This window comes from Clytia hemisphaerica, unplaced genomic scaffold (genome assembly GCF_902728285.1).
Source record: "Clytia hemisphaerica strain Z4C2 unplaced genomic scaffold, Clytia hemisphaerica genome assembly, whole genome shotgun sequence".
Classification (NCBI taxonomy): domain Eukaryota; kingdom Metazoa; phylum Cnidaria; class Hydrozoa; order Leptothecata; family Clytiidae; genus Clytia; species Clytia hemisphaerica.
Genome location: NW_027103562.1, coordinates 741,067 through 767,280, shown reverse-complemented (window position 1 = coordinate 767,280; position 26,214 = coordinate 741,067). Strand labels below are relative to the sequence as shown.

The window sequence follows — 26,214 nt, the reverse complement described above, 5'->3', positions numbered from 1 at the left end:
CCAAGGTATTTCTTTCTTTTTTCGAGAATTCTTTACAAAGAATGACGACCATCATGCTACAGGAACTCCCTTTCACTTCAGGATAGCAACATTGCTAAACATGTTTTATGTAATCAAAGGAAAATCGCAAACTGTAATCCTTCATTACTTTTGAATTCACTTTTACAACAGAGCTGATTGGCTGACGTGTTTGTTTGGGAAAGTCAATGCAAAAAAATGCAAATAATGATAGAGTATCAGTACATGCAATAGCCTAGAAATGAGAAATTTAAGTTTTTGGTTAAGGGCTCTGACTATAGTGAATTTTTCATATTTGACATGTACAAAGCAGTGGCGTTGTGGGAAAATTTTTCAAAAGTCAATTTGTTTAAATGGCTTTTCAAAGTGCTCAAGTTTTCAAACTTACAATTCATTTTACTAGTACGAGGAAGGAAATATGGATAAAATATAGGTATCATAAATGAAAAGGGAAAAACAGGCACCATGGTTGGGGCCGGCTAAAAATTTTGAAAATCGATATACCCTAAATCTAAATAAAATAGACAAATTGACACTTTTTAGAGCAAAAGAAAAAATTAATGCATGAAGCGAGCGAAAAAATTGTTTTATGATGTCTATTGCTTTCAGCAATGGTCTTGGGCGAAGTTATTTCATTTATTTGTACAAAAAAACTTACTAAAGAAGTTACTAATTAACTTTATTGCGAGCGAAGCGAGCGAAAAATCAAGTAATTTAAAATTGTCTCAGTAAAATTGGTCTTGGGGCGCATTTAAGGCGCATAAAGTATGAAACTCTTTTGGCGCCCCTTGCTCTCGGCGCCCCTTCAAAAGCTAAACGCCACTTAAAAGTAAAAATTTCTGCTCAAAAGCCAACAAAACTATGACATGTCATATACATATTCTGTTGAGGCAATTATTCCTGAATCAAAAATCAAAAGCAAGACGAAAAAAACTTATAAGGACTTTTGAAATCAAAACTGAAAAGCTTTGGACCAATTGTATTTCAAAAATAAACTGTAATCCTCAGTTCTCATCGCTAATGTCGAACGTTAAGTTTGGTCAAAGAATTTGATGCAGGTAGAGAAACATCAACATCCACCAATAATATAATAGTGTGACGATTCCGCTACGATAATAACATCATTTTTGCGTCATACAAGTATGCTCAATATGCAAATTTATTTTTCTGTATTATCCTTTGGTTGATAAATCAATGAAACTCCTAAAATTAGTATTTTTGGTCAATGATTGAGGTCAATGAAGGATTGATGTTAAGGATTTCTGATTCATTAATTCAACTGACCCCAAGACAACTGCATTGACGAGCTATGATCTGCTAAACAACGTTACAATATTACAATAACTCAAAAAAAAAAAATCAATCAAATATTTCAAAACTTTCAAAGTACTTTGGGGGTATTGTGTGGTTAAACACTGGTTGACAAAGCTACTCCCCTAAATACACTCCCCGTTTGCATGTTAATTTGTTTTAAACCACAAGGAAACTTAGCTGATTCAGTACAAAGTGAAAAAAGCAAGCATGATTTCGATTTTGGTCCGGTAAAACATCAAAACAAAAAAATATCTTAAACGTCTTCTGCCTCGTTTTCCATTCACAGGTCTGGCCGGTTCAAGGGTATGTTATTAGTAAGAACTTGCTGGTCTTATTTGAGCCTATCAAAACCAATCTCAATTTCGAAGGAAAGGAAAATAAAAACCCTAAAGAATGCTCAAATCCAAATGTCATAATGCGCCAAGCGAGACTAAATACAAAGCAGTCGCTTTCACGCGGAAACTTGAGACCAAAACCGCTTAAAGAATTTGATTTTCCTGTCAAACTATACTTTGATCGATTTCATAATACACCTCTGATGTGGTTTACAAGCTCCTTTTTGATAATTTGTTCGACATACACTTCCGTACCTTGCTATTTTCTCTAACTTCTTATAAATGTACACATTTTACAGTGTCACTTACCAAATTTTGATGAAGAGATAGATGACTTAGAGTAAAGAAAAATCTTTAAATTAAAACATGTCATACAATTCAAATTTAACTGTCGAGGCAAATTTGAAAATTGAATTATGCTTTCGATGCTCGGATTCATTTAAATTTAACGACCTACAATTTGCACAAAATAAAAAAAATCGCTTAAAAAGGCAAAATCCTGTGGACGTGAGTGAGTGTCTGATTTGCATAATTCGAAAAGGAGAAGAAAATGAATCAATAATTCATGATAATTTAATGATCCGTTCTAATGACAAATTGGCGATCACTTTTCAAGTAATTAGTTAAAAATACCTCCTCTTTGTTATTGTTCAGTACACATTAATGTATACAGTGTAACATAGACCTCTTTAGAGTCCAATAAGAGATAAAAATGTCAAAAAGACCAAGTGGAACTCCCCTTATTGAAAAGACGAGCTTAAAAATCTCCAAGATAAGAAAATGCTATCCCATTGTTTGTTTGTTCGTAGTGGAATTTCAAAAAAGAATTCGCAACTCTTCCCTGTAACATCCAGTCTTAAATTCTTCACTTCAACGACCTAACGGAAACTCGAAACAGAAAAGCAAGGATACTTTCCCAGCAGGCACACAACGTTGTTTCAACGTCTATCTAAAGTCCACTACGTCCATATAACGTTATATTAACGTTTAAAAAACGTTGTGTGCCAGCTGGGTTAGAAGAGTATAACACAAGCAAGTTTTCTAAAATGTGAGCTGAAACCCTCGTATCGATCAATCAATAACATCAATCTATCCCATTAAACTATAGTATCAAGATCATAATAAACTTATTTTGCAAATCTTGACTTTTCAACTAGCAATACATCATCTGAAACTTACAAAAACCTATGCATGTTGCTAATGCTTTAATCTGCTCCTGTCTAAGCAAGCTAATAAAGCTGGCTAAATCAGTGTTCTACTGTATCGTTCTATCCAGTTATAACCTTCATCTTTAACTCCTAAACAACCAGCCATCATTATTACTCCAGCTTCCCTTTGCATAAATACCCATCTTGTTTGAAAAAAACTTCGTTTGCATTTGATTAAAGATAACAAGATCGATTTTTTTGAAGTGATAACGGTCTTAACAAAATAATTTCTCTATAGTATGTATGCCATATCAAGGAATTCACTTCAATGGGCTACATAATCATAATATCTCCTTTTTACATGCCTTTATAAGAGTAATGCGGATCAAAGATTGTTAAAGAAAGACCTACAATTTTGTGATTAAAAAAATATGAATTCTCAACTAGTCAACAGTTAACTGAATAAACTTTCCTTTAATAACCAGGAAAGAGACCTAGTTCCAAAGTACATGTCAGTATATGCTTATAAGTCAAATTCCAACAGATATTCTTACAAGTGAAATGAAGACAAACACAACATCACAACCTACTACAAGTACAAACGTACAAACCGTATGTACAAAAACAAACGTTAACACTTTTTTTCATCGTTAACAAAAGTATAGAATTCTCTTGTTTCTATGACCAAAAAGGAGGAACAAATATTTGAAAATATAAACCAAGGTTTTTACTTCCTCGACTTAAGTAATTAGAAAAAGGAAAACGTTCGATTGAAGCTGAAAAATGTTTTGAAATTAAACGGATGTAGATCGAGTCATATTTTAGAAAGCCTTATGGGGCAGGTGGTGGTGAAAAGGCAATCCAAATTATTGTAGATGCACACTTTTTTATAAGAAAAGTGTTATTCATTTCATCATGGAAATTCTTAACTTTTGGGTAAAAAATATCCTAAAATATTTTACGATATTGTAATACATACCTGAATAATCTAAATAAGTTTGCGTTTATCGACCCAGTGATATTCATATTGGAAGTTTATCGTGGCTTGGATCACGAGATTTACGTTTGGCTACGTTTCGAGAGATTTTTCTCCTATCATCGGGCAGTGTGGAGGATGTTTTCCCCACTATTTGTACTAATAGACCTTCTGATTATCCATAATTATCAAGTGTAATTTCCTTACAAGGTGTGAATCCCCGTGTTACCATAGGTGTAAGGTAAATTATCTCATTACTTTGATTTCCATTTCGCCTCTCTGTCTGGATGTTAGGCACCCAAATATTGGGTAGAATGTATGAAATGCTGTTAATGTGATTCTTATCCTTTATGGAATGAATCGTCTCTTTTATTTTCCTGTCTTTGATATAAGCCTCAGTATCTATCACTTTCCTTTCGTCCCGATTCATTTCATGGTCATTCTCCCAGCAATGATCAGCTATTTCGTTTTTATCTGTATCACCATTTCGGACATTTCGGACAGCTCTATTATGTTCTTTGTATCTGACACCGAAAGATCTCTTAGACTCACCGATATATATAGCATTACAGTCTTTACAAGGGATTTTGTATACGACATTGTTCCTTTTGTCCATAGGAACTGTGTCTTTAGGTTTCGATAATTGTCTTCTCAATGTATCAGAGGAATAGAAAGTACACTCTGTCTGTTATGAGGTGCAAGTGTTCTTTTGATCATTTCACTTCTGTATTCCTGCATCTTTGGATACCAGGTACGTGTAACTTGAATCTATTTTTTTATCGCGCTCGTTTGCTTCTTCGCAGGAAATTTCTGCTTCTTTTTTTGGATTTTGCCTATCTAGAGATATTTGCTTGTTCCTGCAATATAAGGTAACTTGAATCTATTCGGCTCGTTTTCTTCTGCAGGATTTTCTCTATTTTGTAGAGAAAATAGATGATTTCTCGAACATTTCCTTCTGACAAAAACTTGGTTCATGTATAACGGAAAGTTCTACAAACAAAATGACGGAGTTGCAATGGAAGGACCAGCAAGCTCAGTTGTCGCAGAAATATTCATGCAAAGTCACGAAAAAAGAGCTCTATAAGTACCTTCCTGTCACCTCCCAAAGTATATGAACGTTTTGTAGACGATACTTTCTGTGTCATAAAACGAGCAGATATACAGAAATGTCATGATCATATCAACTCGTTAGAAACCAAGATTAAGTTTACAATAGAAGAGGAACATAAGATTGTCAACTTCCATTTCTAGACACTCTGTTGAAAAGAAACGAAGATGGTTCGATATCTGTCAAAGTGTACAGAAAACCCACACATACAGATCAATACTTGAATTACAATTCAAATCATCCCTCTCAAACTAAAGATGCGGTTATATCATCTCTATTCCGAAGAGCAAAAGATATAGTGAGTGACGAGAAAGATCTTATAGAGGAAAATGAGCGAATTGTCAATGTATTGATGAAAAATGATCACGATAAAAGAACAATATTGAAGGTTAAAAAGAAAGTAGAAAGAAGCTATTTGAAAACATCCTCCACACTGCCCGATGATGGGAGAAGGATCTCTCGAAACGTAGCCAAACGTAAATCTCGTGATCCAAGCCACGATAAACTTCCAATACATAACTGAAGCATATAAAATGGCATTTTTGGAAAGTTTTACACGTTTTTTTATAAGAATGGTAATTGTTCATTTCAACATGAATAATCTTAGCTTTTCAAAATTCCTGAAATATTCCTGTGGTATTCTAAGAATAGGATCCAAACCCAGCCTAAATCCCCCCCTAAATCCAGCATGTAATACATCATACCTCAAGCAAGAATTTGGCATTTTTGTGAAACTTCTTAGCATTGCTGGGTAACAATTGGCCGTTTGACAGGTAAAAGGCTCTGAAAATAGCATTCTTAGCTTCAGTTGCCGAATTTCCATGATGGTGATATTCTTAACATATTCCTAATTTTTCGGCCAATTTCATCATAAATATTCTAATAAAGAAAAAGCGTGTACTGAGGGATAATTTGCGATAATTTACGGTTAAAAATAATCTAAAATTGGTATTCCTAGGTTCAGGATGTCATTTTTCCTAATGATCATATTCTTTGCATAATTAATGATATGATTAAAGTCTATCCAGATATAATTGGCAGTGGAAACAAGAATTCCTGTAACTTTTGATAGTCAAATATAATTGCAAAATTTTTTTGCTTGTTTTAGAGAATCAAAAGCGCTATATTTGAATGTATTTTTGGGTGAAAATTTCATGATTCTTAGCGGTTAAATTTGCGATTGCAAAAATTAAGCTTTTTTTCTACTTATGATACAACGTTCATTTTCACACCAGTGGTAGTTCAACCTTAGATTTTTTGGTCGAATTCAATAATACAATCTGCTTTTCAGTTGCTTTGCAGTCATTGTCTTTTTCGAAAATTAAATTATTTCCCGAGGGAAGCTGTCTCGCGAAAATTAGTTGCCGCGAAAGAGAGAGGAGATGTACCATTCCCTGGGGAATTGCCCAACCCTAGGACAGAATCTTCGGATAGGGAAATCATCGCGCTTATCAGACTCCCGATTAAGGTTGCCGCGAAACTTCTCGAGATGCATGAATTTATTGTGTCCTCGTTTCAACAGATTTCATTGCTATAAAATTACATATTCACAATGATAATTGTGTTGTTTTCATCTCATGAGACATTTTGAATTTCAAGTACTTTTGTTTTAGAGTTAATGTTTGCCTTTTGGGAATTTAAATTGGTTTAAATGTATAATTTCATAGCAATGAAATCTGTTTGAAAACGAGGACAACAATAAATTTATGCATCTCGAGAAAAGTGTACTTCGTATGAAATATTCTTCTTATTTCGAATTCTTTCTCTTGAAATCGGGATGACCCCTTTAAAAATCGAATTGTGGAGGTCAACTCTAAACTAAGTTATTCAGCTATCTTGTCAACTTACATCATTATCAAACAATAGGAAACCATACAAATATTTAACCTCCTTCCCTTTAGGCTTTTCTATCATCGCAAATCGCCGATTCATCACTCCATAACCCTGTCGTTGCAATTTTAACGAATTTCCATCACAAAATGATTGACAAACTCCTTCCATTGGAATTCTAAGCTGGCCAAGGTATTTCTTTCTTTTTTCGAGAATTCTTTACAAAGAATGACGACCATCATGCTACAGGAACTCCCTTTTACTTCAGGATAGCAACATTGCTAAACACGTTTTATGTAATCAAAGGAAAATCGCAAACTGTAATCCTTCATTACTTTTGAATTCACTTTTACAACAGAGCTGATTGGCTGACGTGTTTGTTTGGGAAAGTCAATGCAAAAAAATGCGAATAATGATAGCGTGTCAGTACATGCAATAGCCTAGAAATGAGAAATTTAAGTTTTTGGTTAAGGGCTCTGACTATAGTGAATTCGAGTGAATTTTTCATATTTGACATGTACAAAGTAAAAATTTCTGCTCAAAGTAGCCAACAAAACTATGACATGTCATATACATATTCTGTTGAGGCAATTATTCCTGAATCCAAAAATCAAAAGCCAAGACGAAAAAAACTTATAAGGACTTTTGAAATCAAAACTGAAAAGCTTTGGACCAATTGTATTTCAAAAATAAACTGTAATCCTCAGTTCTCATCGCTAATGTCGAACGTTAAGTTTGGTCAAAGAATTTGATGCAGGTAGAGAAACATCAACATCCACCAATAATATAATAGTGTGACGATTCCGCCACGATAATAACATCATTTTTTCGTCATACAAGTATACTCAATATGCAAATTTATTTTTCTGTATTATCCTTTGGTTGATAAATCAATGAAACTCCTAAAATTAGTATTTTTGGTCAATGATTGAGGTCAATGAAGGATTGATGTTAAGGATTTCTGATTCATTAATTCAACTGACCCCAAGACAACTGCATTGACGAGCTATGATCTGCTAAACAACGTTACAATATTACAATAACCCAAAAAAAAAATCAATCAAATATTTCAAAACTTTCAAAGTACTTTGGGGGTATTGTGTGGTTAAACACTGGTTGACAAAGCTACTCCCCTAAATACACTCCTCGTTTGCATGTTAATTTGTTTTAAACCACAAGGGAACTTAGCTGATTCAGTACAAAGTGAAAAAAGCAAGCATGATTTCGATTTTGGTCCGGTAAAACATCAAAACAAAAAAATATCTTAAACGTCTTCTGCCTCGTTTTCCATTCACAGGTCTGGCCGGTTCAAGGGCATGTTATTAGTAAGAACTTGCTGGTCTTATTTGAGCCTATTAAAACCAATCTCAATTTCGCAGGAAAGGAAAATAAAAACCCTAAAGAATGCTCAAATCCAAATGTCATAATGCTCCAAGCGAGACTAAATACAAAGCAGTCGCTTTCACGCGGAAACTTAAGACCAAAACCGCTTAAAGAATTTGATTTTCCTGTCAAACTATATACTTTGATCGATTTCATAATACACCTCTGATGTGGTTTACAAGCTCCTTTTTGATAATTGGTTCGACATACACTTCCGTACCTTGCTATTTTCTCTAACTTCTTATAAATGTACATATTTTACAGTGTCACTTACCAAATTTTGATGAAGAGATAGATGACTTAGAGTAAAGAAAAATCTTTAAATTAAAACATGTCATACAATTCAAATTTAACTGTCGAGGTAAATTTGAAAATTGAATTATGCTTTCGATGCTCGGATTCATTTAAATTTAACGACCTACAATTTGCACAAAATCAAAAAATTCGCTTAAAAAGGCAAAATCCTGTGGACGTGATTGAGTGTCAGATCTGCATAATTCGAAAAGGAGAAGGAAATGAATCGCAATTCATCATAATTTAATGATCCGTTCTAATGAAAAATTGGCGATCACTTTTCAAGTAATTGTGTAATCTTGACGTTAATTAGTCATTTAATGAAATGAACTGCGCCAAACTTTAAAAATACATCCTCTTTGTTATTGTGCAGTACACACTAATGTATACAGTGTAACATGGACCTCTTTAGAGTCCAGATAAGAGGAAAAAATGTCAAAAAAGACCAAGTGGAACTCCCCTTATTGAAAAGACGAGCTTAAAAATCTCCAAGATAAGAAAATGCTATCCCATTGTTTGTTTGTTCGTGGAATTTCAAAAAAGAATTCGCAACTCTTCCCTGTAACATCCAGTCTTAAATTCTTCACTTCAACGACCTAACGGAAACTCGAAACAGAAAAGCAAGGATAGTTTAGAAGAGTATAACACAAGCAAGTTTTCTAAAATGTGAGCTGAAACCCTCGTATCGATCAATCAATAACATCAATCACCATTAAACTATAGTATCAAGATCATAATAAACTTATTTTGCAAATCTTGACTTTTCAACTAACAATACATCATCTCAAACTTACAAAAACCTATGCATGTTGCTAATGCTTTAATCTGCTCCTGTCTAAGCAAGCTAATAAAGCTGGCTAAATTAGTGTTCTACTGTATCGTTCTATCCAGTTATAACCTTCATCTTTAACTCCTAACAACCATCCATCATTATTACTCCAGCTTCCCTTTGCATAAATACCCATCTTGTTTGAAAAAAACTTCGTTTGCATTTGATTAAAGATAACAAGATCGATTTTTTTGAAGTGATAACGGTCTTAACAAAATAATTTCTCTATAGTATGTATGCCATATCAAGGAATTCACTTCAATGGGCTACATAATCATAATATCTCCTTTTTACATGCCTTTATAAGAGTAATGCGGATCAAAGATTGTTAAAGAAAGACCTAACTACAATTTTGTGATTAAAAAAAATATGAATTCTCAACTAGTCAACAGTTAACTGAATAAACTTTCCTTTAATAACCAGGAAAGAGACCTAGTTCCAAAGTACATGTCAGTATATGCTTATAAGTCAAATTCCAACAGATATTCTTACAAGTGAAATGAAGACAAACACAACATCACAATCTACTACAAGTACAAACGTACAAACCAAAACAAAACGTTAAATTTTTTTTTCATCGTTAACAAAAGTGTAGAATTCTCTTGTTTCTATGACCAAAAAGGAGGAACAAATATTTGAAAATATAAACCAAGGTTTTTACTTCCTCAACTTAAGTAATTAGAAAAAGGAAAACGTTCGATTGAAGAAAGGTGTTTTGAAATTAAACGGATGTACTGTACGAGTCATATTTTAGAAAGCCTTAGTGGGCAGGTGGTGGTGAAAAGGCAATCCAAATTATTGTAGATGCACACTTTTTTATAAGAAAAGTGTTATTCATTTCATCATGGAAATTCTTAACTTTTGGGTAAAAAATATCCTAAAATATTTTACGATATTGTAATACATACCTGAATAATCTAAATAAGTTTGCGTTTATCGACCCAGTGATATTCATATTGGAAGTTTATCGTGGCTTGGATCACGAGATTTACGTTTGGCTACGTTTCGAGAGATTTTTCTCCTATCATCGGGCAGTGTGGAGGATGTTTTCCCCACTATTTGTACTAATAGACCTTCTGATTATCCATAATTATCAAGTGTAATTTCCTTACAAGGTGTGAATCCTCGTGTTACCATAGGTGTAAGGTAAATGATCTCTTGAATTTACGAGATTACTCATTACTTTGATTTCCATTTCGCCTCTCTGTCTGGATGTTAGGCACCCAAATATTGGATAGAATGTATGAAATGCTGTTAATGTGATTCTTATCCTTTAAGGAATGAATCGTCTCTTTTATTTTCCTGTCCTTGATATAAGCCTCAGTATCTATCACTTTCCTTTCGTCCCGATTCATTTCATGGTCATTCTCCCAGCAATGATCAGCTATTTCGTTTTTATCTGTATATCACCCGATTTCGGACAGCTCTATTATGTTCTTTGTATCTGACACCGAAAGATCTCTTAGACTCATCGATATATGTAGCATTACAGTCTTTACAAGGGATTTTGTATACGACATTGTTCCTTTTGTCCATAGGAACTGTGTCTTTGGGTTTCGATAATTGTCTTCTCAATGTATCATTGGAATAGAAAGTACACTCTGTATGTTATGAAGTGCAAGTGTTCTTTTGATCATTTCACTTATTCCTGCAATATAAGGTAACTTGAATCTATTCAGCTCGTTTTCTTCTGCAGGATTTTCTCTATTTTGTAGAGAAAATAGATGATTTCTCGAACATAGTAAATTTCCTTCTGACAAAAACTTGGTTCATGTATAACGGAAAGTTCTACAAACAAAATGACGGAGTTGCAATGGAAGGACCAGCAAGCTCAGTTGTCGCAGAAATATTCATGCAAAGTCACGAAAAAAGAGCTCTATAAGTACCTTCCTGTCACCTCCCAAAGTATATGAACGTTTTGTAGACGATACTTTCTGTATCATAAAACGAGCAGATATACAGAAATGTCATGATCATATCAACTCGTTAGAAACCAAGATTAAGTTTACAATAGAAGAGGAACAAGATTGTCAACTTCCATTTCTAGACACTCTGTTGAAAAGAAACGAAGATGGTTCGATATCTGTCAAAGTGTACAGAAAACCCACACATACAGATCAATACTTGAATTACAATTCAAATCATCCCTCTCAAACTAAAGATGCGGTTATATCATCTCTATTCCGAAGAGCAAAAGATATAGTGAGTGACGAGAAAGATCTTATAGATGAAAATGAGCGAATTGTCAATGTATTGATGAAAAATGATCACGATAAAAGAACAATATTGAAGGTTAAAAAGAAAGTAGGAAAGAAGCTATTTGAAAACATCCTCCACATTGCCCGATGATGGGAGAAGAATCTCTCGAAACGTAGCCAAACGTAAATCTCGTGATCCAAGCCACGATAAACTTCCAATACATAACTGAAGCATATAAAATGGTATTTTTGGAAAGTTTTACACGTTTTTTTATAAGAATGGTAATTGTTCATTTCAACATGGATAGTCTCAGCTTTTCAAAATTCCTGAAATATTCCTGTGGTATTCTAAGAATAGGATCCAAACCCAGCCTAAATCCCCCCCCTAAATCCAGCATGTAATACATACCTCAAGCAAGAATTTGGCATTTTTGTGAAACTTCTTAGCATTGCTGGGTAACAATTGACCGTTTGACAGGTGAAAGGCTCTGAAAATAGCATTCTTAGCTTCAGTTGCCGAATTTCCATGATGGTGATATTCTTAACATATTCCTAATTTTTCGGCCAATTTCATCATAAATATTCTAATAAAGAAAAAGCGTGTACTGATAATTTGCGATAATTTACGGTTAAAAATAATCTAAAATTGGTATTCCTAGGTTCAGGATGTCATTTTTCCTAATGATCATATTCTTTGCATAATTAATGATATGATTAAAGTCTATCCAGATATAATTGGCAGTGGAAACAAGAATTCCTGTAACTTTTGATAGTCAAATATAATTGCAAAATTTTTTTGCTTGTTTTAGAGAATCAAAAGCGCTATATTTGAATGTATTTTTGGGTGAAAATTTCATGATTCTTAGCGGTTAAATTTGCGATTGCAAAAATTAAGCTTTTTTTCTACTTATGATACAACGTTCATTTTCACACCAGTGGTAGTTCAACCTTAGATTTTTTGGTCGAATTCAATAATACAATCTGTTTCAGTTGCTTTGCAGTCATTGTCTTTTTCGAAAATTAAATTATTTCCCGAGGGAAGCTGTCTCGCGAAAATTAGTTGCCGCGAAATTAATTCCCTTAAGGTAGGTACTATTTTTGGTGCTCTATCCTTTCATCTTTGAATTTTTTTTATAAGAACCAGTAAATTCTTTTTGAGACTCAGCTTTTCTTATTTTTTTTGCCACAATTAGCCTCAGATTTTCTTTTATCCTGTTTTATTTTTAGAGTAAAAATGTACTAATTTACCCTTTAAATTGCTTATAATATTCAGTCGTTCCTGGCTAAGATTTGTTCTTAAGTTATTCTTATTTTTCGACCTTTTTGAACTAGATTGTTCTGATAAAAATTTTTGAATAAAAGAAGTAGTGTATCACTATAAGGGAGTGGTCAGAAAGTATGTACTAGGGGGAGTTAGGATTCTACAGGGGGTGTCAACATCTTTTTCCACCCCTTATAGGGGGGTCTCAAAAATATTAATGTCTTTAGGGGGGGTTCTATCCGGGGGGGTACTAGGGTTGCGAGCTGACGGGACGGTGCCGCCCAACTTTCGAACTTTGGACCCTTACCGGGACTAAAAAGGAGAAAACAAAGGAAAATTTTGGGAATTTTACGACCCTTAGCGGGACAAATTTGACCAATTTTGACCAAATTTTGACCTTTTAGGGGGTAAAAAGTGGAAATTTTCCTATTTTTCTGACCCTTAGTGGGACTGAAATTAGATTTTCTGATTTTTCCGACCCTTAACGGGACTTTGGAAGTCCAAAAAAGGTACCCTTAACCCTATTCATACTAGGCTTTTAGGGGCGGTTCAGAACTAGGGGGGGGGGGGCTTTTCCTGTACCACCCCTTAACTTTTGATCTAGTGGGTCTTTTTGGATGAAATTTGGCACACAAGATCCTTGTGACGTAAGGTAACTTTTGAGAAAAAATTTTTTTGATGACGTCACTCATCATGCCCAAAGTGAGCAAAAACCGAAAATTTCCTTTGTTCTTATAAATAGCTATTGTATTCCAACAAAGGCTTTAGAAAAAAGTTGCCTGAGTTTAAAATGCTTATTTTATCCTAAATATTCAATAAATTACGGTTTAAACGATATATTTGACAATGAAAATAAATTTGTATTGGAAAAGTGTCAATTTTTGTGACACCTTACTGTCAGAAATGTCATCATGCTCAAGGTGTGAAAATATTTAGGTGTCAATTTTTTTTTAATTTTGAAGCTAAATAAAAGTTAGGAATTTACAGAAATTTTCACGGCAAAAGCTCTATTATTTCAGGAGCTATTAGCAATAGTTTGACCTCCGAACAGAAAGAGCCCCCCCCTAGTACGAATAGGGTTAAGGGCGGCACATGCCGTACCCTCCATTTGCCTAAGTACCCCCCCGGGGGGCTCTATACTCAGAGAGGGTGCCGAAAATATCTTGACTGGTTAGGGGGATATATTTTCTGAGGATATTAAGAGGGTGCAAATTTTGGTTAGAATTCTTGGAAATATCCTCCACCCCACCCTATTAGATACTTTCTGACCACTCCCTAAGAAAGATTAACCAAATACAAGTCCTTCAAACCTCATAGAGCGTTGTAGAGCACCTCGACTTTTTGACGAGGAGAAAATTATATATGAAAATATATATGCTCCAACATATTTTATTCTCTTTTGATCAAATCAAACTCTTCGTTCTTATTTTCATCTGTTTCTTAACAAATCTTTCTCCTTGAACATATTATCTATTATACAGTCCCTCAAAAACTCAAAAACCAAGGAAGAATTTTTTTAATAACATCGATATGTAAAAATGATTAAAGTAATCAGATAACTCCTTGAATTTTATAATTTTTCATCTCCTTCCAACAATAAAAAGCAAAGTAATTATTCCCTCAAACAGACAAAATTTCCCAAAATATCCACTTCTTTTTTTTTACTTCCAATAAGATGAAACTAGTAGCCCGCTTCGAAAAAGTAACCGGTTAACAATAATAAATATTACCTTAGACTATTTTATCATGATAATGTTGAAGTAAAACATTATTCCCTGTCTTGAATGTTGTACACTACATAAGTTATTGTTATATATTATTCATCACAAATATAACATAGATTACCAAGGGATATTTTTTTTCGTGTTCCCTGTTTGTCGGGGTCGCTCATTAATATTTGACGACAGTTAACTTTTCTTCACTTCAAAAAAAATAATTATTCACTATTCTTCTTTTTCTATTTCTTCTTTTTTTGATATATCACTTGATCAATTTTTAATGAATAGAACAAAATAATGACTGTATATATAACTTATTTTCCCTCGCTGCTTAGTTTGTTACCAAGGCAACAACTTCAATGACACTATGTATTCTCTGCCCAATGAAACAAGTTAGAATACCATTTTGTGTTGAAAACATTCAAGCCAAAACTAGTTGTATCCATGCGGTTGATAACGTCTGTTCACTACACTCTTATATTATTTATTTCATTCTTTTAAAAGAATTGTCCAAGAAAGTTATTTGCGATATTGCTTTCGATTTTGCTTTTTCTAATGCTCTTATTCATACATTTCTCTCATGGGAAATTTTATCCGTTTTAATTGTCGAACATGCTATATCTTTTCTTGAGACGAGATTGTTTATTGTGCTTTTCACTAACTACACGCTTTTTTTATAAGAATGGTGTAAATCCATTTCATCATGGATATTCTTAACTTTTTGTGGAAAATCATCCTAAAATATTCTTACAGTATTCTTGGGTTAGGATCCTAATCAGAGTAGATTTAACATTTAGTACATACGTCTCAAGCATAAAATGACATTTTGTGAAAGAGGGAGCCTTACTTGGGTGTAATTGACAATTTATAATTGAAAATGCTCAAAAAATGGCATTCTTAGCTTGAGTAGCAAAATTCCATGATGGTGATATTCTTATTCTTACTTTTAATTTTTTAGCCATTTCCATCATGGAAATTCTTATAAAGTGTATTCTTATGAAATAAAAAGCGTGTAGATTGCAGGTTGAATTTTGATTCAGTAAGTTTGGGCTTTATTTGAAATGCAACCTGTGAAATCAAATAGTAGAGTTTTATTCGTGCTGACTGTCAGCAATACCTTTTTTAAATGCGTGATCGACCCCCTTGATTGCCATTCTTGTGATACTCGTCGTATCGATGTCTTAAGCAATATCCCAAAGCTTATCAGCTGAATTTATTGTTAATAAACCAGCTGCGCTGGAAGCTCCGGCTTAAGAAATTAAAAGATGTGAAAGATGAGCTTGTTGAGTTAGTTGTGTTAGAACGTTGCCCACAAACTGCTAATCAGAACAGATCAGAAAGCCCAGTAATAATTCTATTGCAGAGCGAGTATGAGAAATAATCTTAACGAATAAAAAAACCAGCTGGAAGTTTAGCTCTTCTAAGTGATTACACATTCACTTTCTTGCCTAAAGAACCAACCCCACCCCCACCCACTCATCCTCGACTAAAAAGTTCAAAATTGGAGCTAAAAGAGATAAACATTTAGAAGTCAATATCTCCAAGTTCTTGATTTGATTGTCCAGATAAAATTTCGGGGAGAAAAATAGCCTAAATTAGAGGTCACGGGCTTTTAGCTTAAGCATTATTTTTTCTGTTGGGATAATACTTGAGGGAGAGTAGGATAAACCAAATAAAATGGTACAATAGTGTGTATGTAATAAATAGTGGTATATTTGGAAAAAACCTGTTTCGGATTTGAAAAATCTTCAAAAGGAACGGTCGCCCCAGCCAATGAAATTACGACGAAGTCCAAAAAATATCATTTTCAGTTGTAACACTGTGAAAATTTCTCCGATCTTGTTCAAATTTACACAGAATTGTGTTTTAGTATCCTTTACTGAATTCTCATAGTGATATGTTTGTAAAAAATCTGTGTCGGGTTTGAAAAATCAAAGGAACGGTCTCCAGCCGCGATGAAATTACGACGACAAAGTCCAAAAACGATCATTTTCAGCCATAACACTGTGAAAATTCCTCCAATCTTGTTCAAATTTACACAGGAATTGTTTTTGTGTATCCTTTACTGAATTCTCATAGTGATATGTTTGTAAAAAATCTGTGTCGGGTTTGAAAAATCAAAAGGAACGGTCGCCAGCCATGATTAAATTACGACAAAGTCCAAAAACGATCATTTTAAGCCATAATACTGTGAAAATTTCTCCAATCTTATTCAAATTTACACAGGAATTGTGTTTTAGTATCCTTTACTGAATTCTCATAGTGATATGTTTGTAAAAAATCTGTGTCGGGTTTGAAATATCAAAGGAACGGTCTCCAGCCGCGATGAAATTACGACGACAAAGTCCAAAAACGATCATTTTCAGCCATAACACTGTGAAAATTCCTCCAATCTTGTTCAAATTTACACACGAATTGTTTTTGTGTATCCTTTACTGAATTCTCATAGTGATATGTTTGTAAAAAATCTGTGTCGGGTTTGAAAAATCAAAAGGAACGGTCGCCAGCCATGATGAAATTACGACAAAGTCTAAAAACGATCATTTTAAGCCATAATACTGTGAAAATTTCTCCAATCTTGTTCAAATTTACACAGGAATTGTGTTTTAGTATCCTTTACTGAATTGTCATAGTGATATGTTTGTAAAAAATCTGTGTCGGGTTTGAAAAATCAAAAGGAACGGTCGCCCAGTCAGGATCATTTTCAGCCAGCCATACACATACAACATAACACCACAAAAACTGCTCAGATCGTTTTCAAATTTGCACTGTGATGTTGTAATTTTAGTATTCTCTTTCGAATTCCAATGGATGTGTGTTTGAAAGTTTCATTCCATTGTCAAGTTACAGAGTTTTATGGTTTTTTTTGTGCGTCCATAAAACTAGAGAAGTTAGCCATATGCATGATTTAAGCAATCGAGCAGCTGACGATTCATGGCCAAAATTTCTCCAAAGTCTTTCCACATTGTTAGACCAGTATGCATCAAACTTCTCATAAATCATGTCCAAAACATCATGAATAATGATGAAAATGATCACTATCTTTCACTGAGATTTGCAGCTAAGCCCACTTTCGGCAGCCATCTTTTTCGCTTTTTCTAAATACTTTCGCAATATTATCGAAATCCAGATATTCCGTTTTTATTAAATCGGAATCGGAATAGATCATCGGATTAGATAAACAAAAAAAAATGTCTTGACCGTCGTCGTCGGACGAGAGAGAATTTAAGGCTCCTAGGCCGGAGCAATAATAATTTGACTTCATCTTCATGTGCTACATGTTTTAAAATGTATATATATAGTGCTATTGAAAATCCCAGTCAGTGGAAAATTGCATAAAAAGTCCAAACTCAAATTCTTGCAAAAATGAACCTCTTTGGTCAGTCACATAGGCCCGGTGGAACAACAGTTAAAGTAGGTAGGCTGAAGGCTCAATATGAGATCAAATTTGTTAGGAATTAGAGGAAAAAACTCATTTTCTCGAAAGTGGGGAAGGTTGAAGTCTCCCCAGTCTCCTATGGCCAAATACACCTTTTCGACCGTAGTCGCGCGGGCATTTCTTTGTCCGCTTTATCCCACTAAAACCGTCCCAATCCTTTTTTGATGGATTTTTCTATTGTCTATATGTGCGAAAAAAGGACTGGGACGGTTTTAGTGGAATAAAGCGGACAATGTGTATCCCGTACTTACTTTGCGGGTTATTTATCAACAAGTTAAAACCTAGAGAAGCTTATGATAAGATCTATATGCTACATTTAAATTTAGAAATATTTCCCGATTAAAAGCTTTTTCAAATAATTTGATGATGCAGGGCTTATTTCCAAAGAGGTCTATTAAAAAAATATGAAAACATTTTTCTATAAAAACTGAAATTTAAAATTACAATCATGACTTAAATCGATATATTCTTAAAGGTTGCAAAATATATAAAAAAATTCACACTTGAAAAGGCTAGATTTCGGAAAAATGGCCCGACAAGGCTCTATTTATTTTTGGCTTTTATCTGCAGTTTTCGATTTGATTATAGCCGAATTTCAATATTTGGGCGAAATACACACCCACATCCGGTAGACCTAGCTTCCACCATGATCCAATTTTGATAAAATGTATATTTAAAAATTCTTAACAAAAATTCTTCTCATGAAACATAACCTGGTGATCTTAAGAAGCAAGCCAGGATGGTAACCAAGTAAACAACGAAGAAGAAAATAACCAATAAGCGATCAAGAGTCATGGCAACGGTACGCCATTCGGCAGTGACGTCATCTTCAGCATCCATGTCTTTTAATTTGTTGACTAAAATGTTCAATTTGTTGATCACGATTTGCGCTTCACTTGCTGGTTGTTCAGGATGTTGAAGAATGGTGTTGTTCATGAAGTGGCCGGCGGCTGTTGGTGCACCACTCAGCCTATTGTTTGGTTGACGATTGGCGGCTAACAAGGATAATGACGTCATGTGATTATTCCATTTTTCAGCTTGTGTCATCGGTTTGAGACGGTTGATGACAGTTACAGTTCCATTGTTAAAGATGGCCTCGTTTTGACGTTCTTGCTGTTTGTTTGGGATGAAAGGATGTGCTTCATTGTTCCCTGTATCCTCTACGCCTTCTTCTTCTTTGCGACGTCGAATATGGAGTTTGTATGAGAGACTGTCGTAAATATACCTACGTGATAGGAAAAATGACAAGATTCTATTTGTGTATATATAAAGATTGGTTCCAGTGAGAAGTATGCTTTAAAATTAAAAAAGAACTTTGAAAACTACAATTTATTATTTTCCCGATGGTAAAGACACTAAGTAAATACCCACCTATTAAAACAGGCTTTTCCGTCCAGATTATTGGCCTTTGCGCTTCGTATTTAACAGGCTTTATTACTTTCACCCAAATTGTGACAGAGGTGTATTTTCCAAAAGAAAATATATTCTGTGGGAAAAAAGAATGATTACGTTACCGGTAAAACGCCGTCGGCAGCAAAATTCACTTTTAACTACGTAACATTCCAATGCTATTTATTTACAATGTTCGATGTTTAATGTTTTTCTGGTATTTTTCCCTGTTTGGGAAAAACTTAATTTTGATTGACTTACTTTTTCATCCAAAGAGGCATTGGAGGATCATTGGGACCTTTATGATACAATCGCATAATATAACACAACACAACGATCATGATCACCATCTCAATCATCGAAGCACTGAAGAAAATCCCAACCAAAGGAATGACGTCACTGGTGGCCGGAATGATATCTGCGACGACCAACATGAAAACTGTCATTGCCAATAGCAACGTGATAGCTAATGAAATTCGTTCACCTACGGAAAAAACACACTTTTATAAAACATGAGGCTCAGAATGCCTAAAAACTAAGAAACATGCTGATGCTGAGAATGAGAAAATAACATTTTTAATTCGGTTTTTTAAGAACCTTCCAATCAAAACAAATGTTTTCTCTGCATGAAAAATAGGCTGATTGTTTCAAAATTTTTAGAAACATGCAAGAAACATTTAAGGCTCAAAACTTGGGTGCCAATTTTTTTCTGACACTTTGGTGTGTTTTTCGGACAGTCTCATGCAAAAATTATAGGGTCAAAAATTAGAATTTTAGCTTGAGAAAATAGAGACCTGCTGCATATTTTTTAAAAACTCTCAAAAAATTAAGAATCATTGCAAGTATAGGTGATTTCAGTACCTAACTCGAGATATCGAGCTTCCAAAAGCGCAAAAACTGGACAAAACAGATGTTTCTGGCTGAAAAACACTGTTTTTAAGGGTTAATATCTCGAGTTAAAACACGAGTTAAAACTATTTAAGACACAAGGCTTCAATGCCCAAGATATTAAAAGCAAGATAAGAACACTTTAAGGCTTTGCGGACACAAAAACAACCGATTTCTTAAGAAAATGGATAAAAATACTCAAAAATGGTGAAAGTAAGGACATGTTAAGAACGTTTTTAGGCTTAAAACTCAAAAAGTTTAGAAATCGAAAGGCTTCAAAAACTTTTGATGTTCTTATGAAGAATAAACGTGTACATCCTAACAAATTAGTGATAAGTCCTGGCAGAGACGTCAAATTCATTAAGACGCTAGCTTTGAAACTTATACATGGTGTAAAATGTTTTTAATAGGGCAATAGCCTCGTTTTCAATAAAAACTACATTTACTAAAAAGGTAGAACATTTGGTTGATTTGGATAAGGATGGGGTTCCATCCTTCAGCTCGGTCATGAATGAGTCGATGCGTTTTCGTTCAATGTTCAGTATTTAAAAGAAAGTGATAAAAGTAAAGTTAAAAAATCCCATGCAGAAGTTGTGCCCTCCACTACCTAGGTATATTTTAATCGCAGAACTTATTTACATAAGGAGACAAAATCTGTAATAACAAAGAACAATGCAATGAGTGAAGTTAAAAAGTTAAAAAGTTAAAAATTAAAAAAAAATCAATTTATTACACTTACCCGATTCTGCAGGTAACAGAAAGGAGAGCATGGTCAACATTCCAATGACGGTCATGGGGAAAATCAAATTGCACAAATAAAACAAAGATCTTCTTGCAATGACGATATGGAAGGTAATGTCAGGGTAAAATTCATCCTTACAGCATGGATATTCGATGTCATGGCGCATGTTGTAAGTGGAAATCAATTTCCATTCGGAATTTGCCTCGTACTCCTTAACTGTAATGGAGAAAAAGAGATTGCTCGTTCATATATATGTTTCACCTTTACGTGTGGCTCTACACGCCTCTTTTGAAGAAGAAGGAGCTATTTTCTGGTCAAAATAAATGGATAAATTTTTAAGATCACAGCCACTGACCTTTATACATCCCTGGACTAAGCTATATCCACCATTATTGATCGAAGTTTTTTGAAAGTTGGTACTCGAGAAGAAGCCATGGTAGTGTTTGAAACTTTGCCTAACGACAAACGGCGCTACATCATTAGTGTACCAGCGAAATTAGATCTACCGCTCTCTCCGCGGGTACCAATTTCAAAGAAACTCCGATCATAACATTTTGCTTGGCCGGCATTGAGTAACTTGGTCCAGGGATATATAAAGGTCAGTGATCCCAGCCCTATATCTGAAGTGCTAACTTTAAGCCCATTTTAAGCCAAATAATCAATAGAATAACCATATTAAGGACATTATAAGAATATTTTTCCTAGGCTTAAATTCGGTCCATAATTTATAGTTTCGAAATGTGTTGATCTTGTGTTCTTAAAAACTGAAGAAATCGGGATTGACTGAGCTGAAAATGAGTGTGATGGCTAAAATCTTGTATACAATCTTCCACAAAGGCTTCTAAAATGAGCTTACTTTGCGCCATTTTGATCCCTCCATCTCTGAGGTTCAATCTTGCTCGTTCATATGTCCAACTGCCAAATTTCAAAGTACAATTTTGCGTATCGAAGGGGAAATAAGTGACGTCGATACTGCATTGTGATCGCAGAATGATCGGTGCAAGCCACGTGATATTACCATCGTAAAATAAACGAACTCTTGTGTTTAAACGATCTAAATTTCCACCGAATGTTTTGTCTTCGTCAGCACTGTTATAAGTAAAGCATAGGAGGCAATGAATGAAAGAATGAATGAATGAATAAGCGACTATTTTAATAGTCTGTAAAGGACTTGAGCACTCGAAAATTTTGGTGCAACTTAGCGTCTTTCTTATTTCGACGATTCAAGGATATTTATAAATTTGACGAGAATTTAGCAAGATTTTTTTTTTTAATTTAGCAAATTAATATAATTTCTATTCTTAACCTAGTATCATTATCAGATTCGAAATCGGTGGTCTATTTTTATTTTTAGCAGCTGTATGTCTTATCTGATTGAAGCAAAGTCGGTCTTAACTATATATCGACAAATCAGTAATAAGAAAAGATTTTTTTAAATGTCATTATCCAAATTGCGAATATCCTGGAACAATGTTGGTAAGCCCATGGAGCCTTTCAAACTTACTTGCTGTACAAAACAATATCAGGTTTCCACACTCGCGAAGGATCGACATTTATGCTCTTGATGTGTCCACCATAATCTTCCTTTTTCCATGTTAATGTCTCATCTTTCCATTTCTATAATTGTAATGTTTTTATCTCGGTTCTTTGTACTAACACACTTAGTAATAAACCCCAAACTCAGTTTACCCTTTTTAGGCCTATTTTATAAAGTGCGTCGGGTGTTGTTACAATGTGTGTCAGCCTTTTGTATTGCATAGTGCGGCAGTTATGTGCAAAATGTGCTAATTCGATTATTACAATGTGGGTTAGTACAATTGGAATCTAGACCTTTCCGTCTTTCTTTTCAATCTTAGATCATGGACACTTGTTGACTCATTGACTCATCGTAAATCAGGAACAAGATGTCAAACCTTCCTCCATGTTTACAAAATATTCAAACTACTTTGACGGGATTATTCTCAAGGAAATCAGTAGGTTCGAAAGCAGCCTTTTTTCCGATGTGTTCTGAGAGTATGTTTCAGCTAGAAATATTGATCTGTGCTGATTGGGGTTTCGTGAATCCATCAGCTAGAAGTGTTCTGACGAGATAGGGTTATACTCAAGGTCGTATAATGTGTTCTTGTTGTCTAGGTAACCCTAGAAAGCTTCAGAACACATTTTAAGGAAAAAAACAAATATCCAACAAGTATATCTTGCCACAAAGTCTTTCCTAGAATTCAGAACACATCCAACCATAAAGCAATAATAAATCTATAGAAATCAGAACAGATCAAGGTTTTAACATGTTGTCTTCTCCCAGCTGGCACACAACGTTGTTTCAATGTTCATCTAACGTTACATGGACGTTGTGAACGATAGATAAACGTTGAAACAACGTTGTGTGCCAGCTGGGCTAGAAGATAAGAACACATATTTCTAAAAAGTTGCTGATCACCGGCTGCAATAGATTACTGGCCCAAATATCCTTTTTACTAAAGATCTAGGAGCTTGCCCTAACTCACTCGAGAAGAGCAGGGAAAAAGTCAAGTCGTCCACTACAGAGTCCATGTTGTTTAGAATTCTTTACCTGTTGTATGAAGACACTCATGATTAAGGTTTGACTTTTCGTTTGCTGAAAAAAAGGGAATAAACACAACTGTTCATCGACTTCCAGGTTAAGCTCGTGAATTCTTCCATACGATGATTCTTCTAAAATTCGATTGTTTCATAGAGCATAGCATTAAAATGTTAGAAGAATTTTCATCCAGAATTATTTATGGAAACGACTTTTTGAACATAGAATGAACATTGTTTTACAATCATGGACAAAAGGTTGTAGACAAATGAAATTTCAGTAAAAAAATTATGAGAAATAGTGCAAAATGACTCTTCAATGTGTTTGAAAGGGGAGGGAAGTTAAGAAAAACACTTTTGAAGTCGTTGCAATGGTTTTGAATTGCTTTTGAGGGAACCACAAGCAAAAAATCAGCGTTTTGATACTGGTGTAAGTCAGTTAATCAAGCCCTTGTGGTTAGACTGCAGTGGGTAGACTGCAGTGGGTGACTTTGATAGACTTTGAACAGCTTTGGATGGGTTTGGAAAGCACCCAGAACCTCTTAGGAACTTGTTTTTGATCGATATTGGTCAAGTATTTTGCAAATAATTGCAGAAGTCTACAAACCTTTTGTACATGATTGTATATCAAAAGATGTGAAAGTAGGCGAGATATAGGGACTCATTGAACGAATACTGTTAGTGGTTCAAGTGTAGGCAATTCCTCGTCATTGAGCTTACCACATCCACAATAGCATGGAGGTTCATTGTGAGGTCCACATTGATGGTATCATTATCATCCATGACTGGACGCACACCAGGATCATAATCACCAAAGATGTTGTCAAACAACCTCTTTTCGTTATCTGATGCCACAGACAAATCTATGGAAGATTTGATAAAATAGCTTTAATCCCATGAAGTTTACCACTTACGTTTGGAATCATTCTTTTGGTTTATTTACATAATGATCCTGTTGGAGCTAATATAGGTCAAAGATAATCTAGCCTGCAGGTCCATTCTTTGATTTTTTTTAATAAACTGATGGCAAAATGAAAAGCATGGTTTGGGCTATGAGTCTAAATTTCCCAGATCCTATGAAAGTTCAAAGCACAGCCAATCAAGTTTCGTTATTTTTTCACTGGTCACACTTCCTTAAAAAATATCCAAGTTCCGAAAGTTGTTTTATTAAGTGAGGACAGCACTAAATTCAAATTTCCTACTGTAATATTTTCAAGGCAGAAATCTGCCTCACAGATCAAACCAATTCTGTATATATCAGATTCTCATCAGATTATAAAAATACAGGACGGGTCTTCTGTCTTAATAATATCAGGCTATAGGCCTTTTGTGTTATTTGGCCACAAAGTTGTCCCTCTATAAAAAGAACCTCAGAAAACCTCGAGGGGATTATTAATTTTGAAAACCTCAACCCAACCAATTCAATTCAATTAAGATAATCAAAAAATGATTTTGTGACAGGCAGGTATACTCCTGCTGATATTTGCAAAATATTATCTAGTAGAGTGTACAGAGAAAAATAAATGTAAGTAACAATCTTCTAAATAAATTATTATTCAAACCTGGCATTATGACGAATACCAACACCATAAAGAAAATGCATCTCTTCATATTTCCAAGTGAACAACAAGCCAGCTTACTTATACTAATCCTAAAATGATTGTTAAAGACATTTTTCAAACATAATCTTTAGCTTGCTCAAGATGCCCCTAAAGTCAATGTTGGGCAAATTTAGGTTTAGAATTTTATATTAGAAAAGCAAATTCTCTCACTTTCCTCTCAGACACCTATCTTAAACCATATCATTTCAAGAACTAAAAGTCTCTTTAATTAATACCCTACTGTTCGATGCAATCACCAAACTATCGCTTTAATTAAATGATTAGCATCTCTAGTTACCATTCCTTCACACAAACATGCTTTGTTTGTAGCCTTTTTGCTTATTTTCTTTTGTTCTTTTCTCCAGGCTCTGTATGGATGTCAGGACCGAAAAAAAGGTTGATCATCCGCACCGTATCAAATTTCAGGCAAGGTTAGTCAATCTTTTTATATCTCAGTTGTGTCTGATTAGTTTGAGAAATGTGTCTTGACTATTCATTTCTTGATAAAGATCGGATCTGGTTCCATCCGTTTTTATCAAATAGTTTTCAGCATGATTGCTAATTCAATTTAATCGAATCAAGCTTGAAGATCTTGTCTCGTTTTCAAATTAGAGAGGTAGTAATAGCTTGAGTACGCCACTGATTTAATTCGTTGACAAAACTTAAACTTTGCAATCACGTTACTGTCGTGTAACCACTAGTAGATTGGAGATATCCCAGGGGGTCCAGAAATCACGAATACGCCAAAACTCTAGTGACAAAGGCAAAGTATTCACTGTATATTTTGATGTTAAACCTAAAAAATTTTTCTTTAACAATATTTCGACCACTTCTTAAAGTCATTTTTTGAATATCGCGAAGACCTTTCTTTAACTTTTGAAGGTTGCTTGTTATGATGCCAACGTCATCTAGTGAAAAACTTCTTAAAATAACAACTCGAGTTTACAAGGCTCAAATGAATTGAAATCAAGTGCTACAATCATTGAGTTTAAAGCCCGAAGGGCTAGAGTAGAATCTGCAACCTTTACATAGGTAAGAAAAAGTGAAGCCACTTATTTCCCATCCAGCACGCGCCTGAAACGCGCCATATTCATGACAACGGATTGTATCTAGCGGTTTCTTTGTTTTTGCGAGGACTACATTTTTTGAAATCTAGAGATGGATTTTACTTTAAATCCGGTGTTTGT

The 26,214-nt window shown here is 34.4% G+C and overlaps 1 protein-coding gene across 1 annotated transcript; it reads right to left on the bottom strand.

The window, feature by feature from the left end:
- Window positions 1–18,226: 18,226 nt before the first annotated feature.
- LOC136800630 (acetylcholine receptor subunit alpha-like) lies at window positions 18,227–25,230 on the bottom strand. The gene is made up of 8 exons (XM_067057277.1): window positions 24,989–25,230; window positions 24,147–24,289; window positions 23,440–23,484; window positions 22,375–22,487; window positions 21,727–21,959; window positions 20,868–21,086; window positions 19,502–19,724; window positions 18,227–19,076 (listed from the first exon to the last, which is right to left on the bottom strand). Exons 1-8 carry the CDS (start codon window positions 25,035–25,037, stop codon window positions 18,551–18,553), a joined length of 1,551 nt encoding a protein of 516 aa, XP_066913378.1. The 5' UTR covers window positions 25,038–25,230; the 3' UTR covers window positions 18,227–18,550.
- Between the last annotated feature and the right edge of the window lie 984 nt (window positions 25,231–26,214).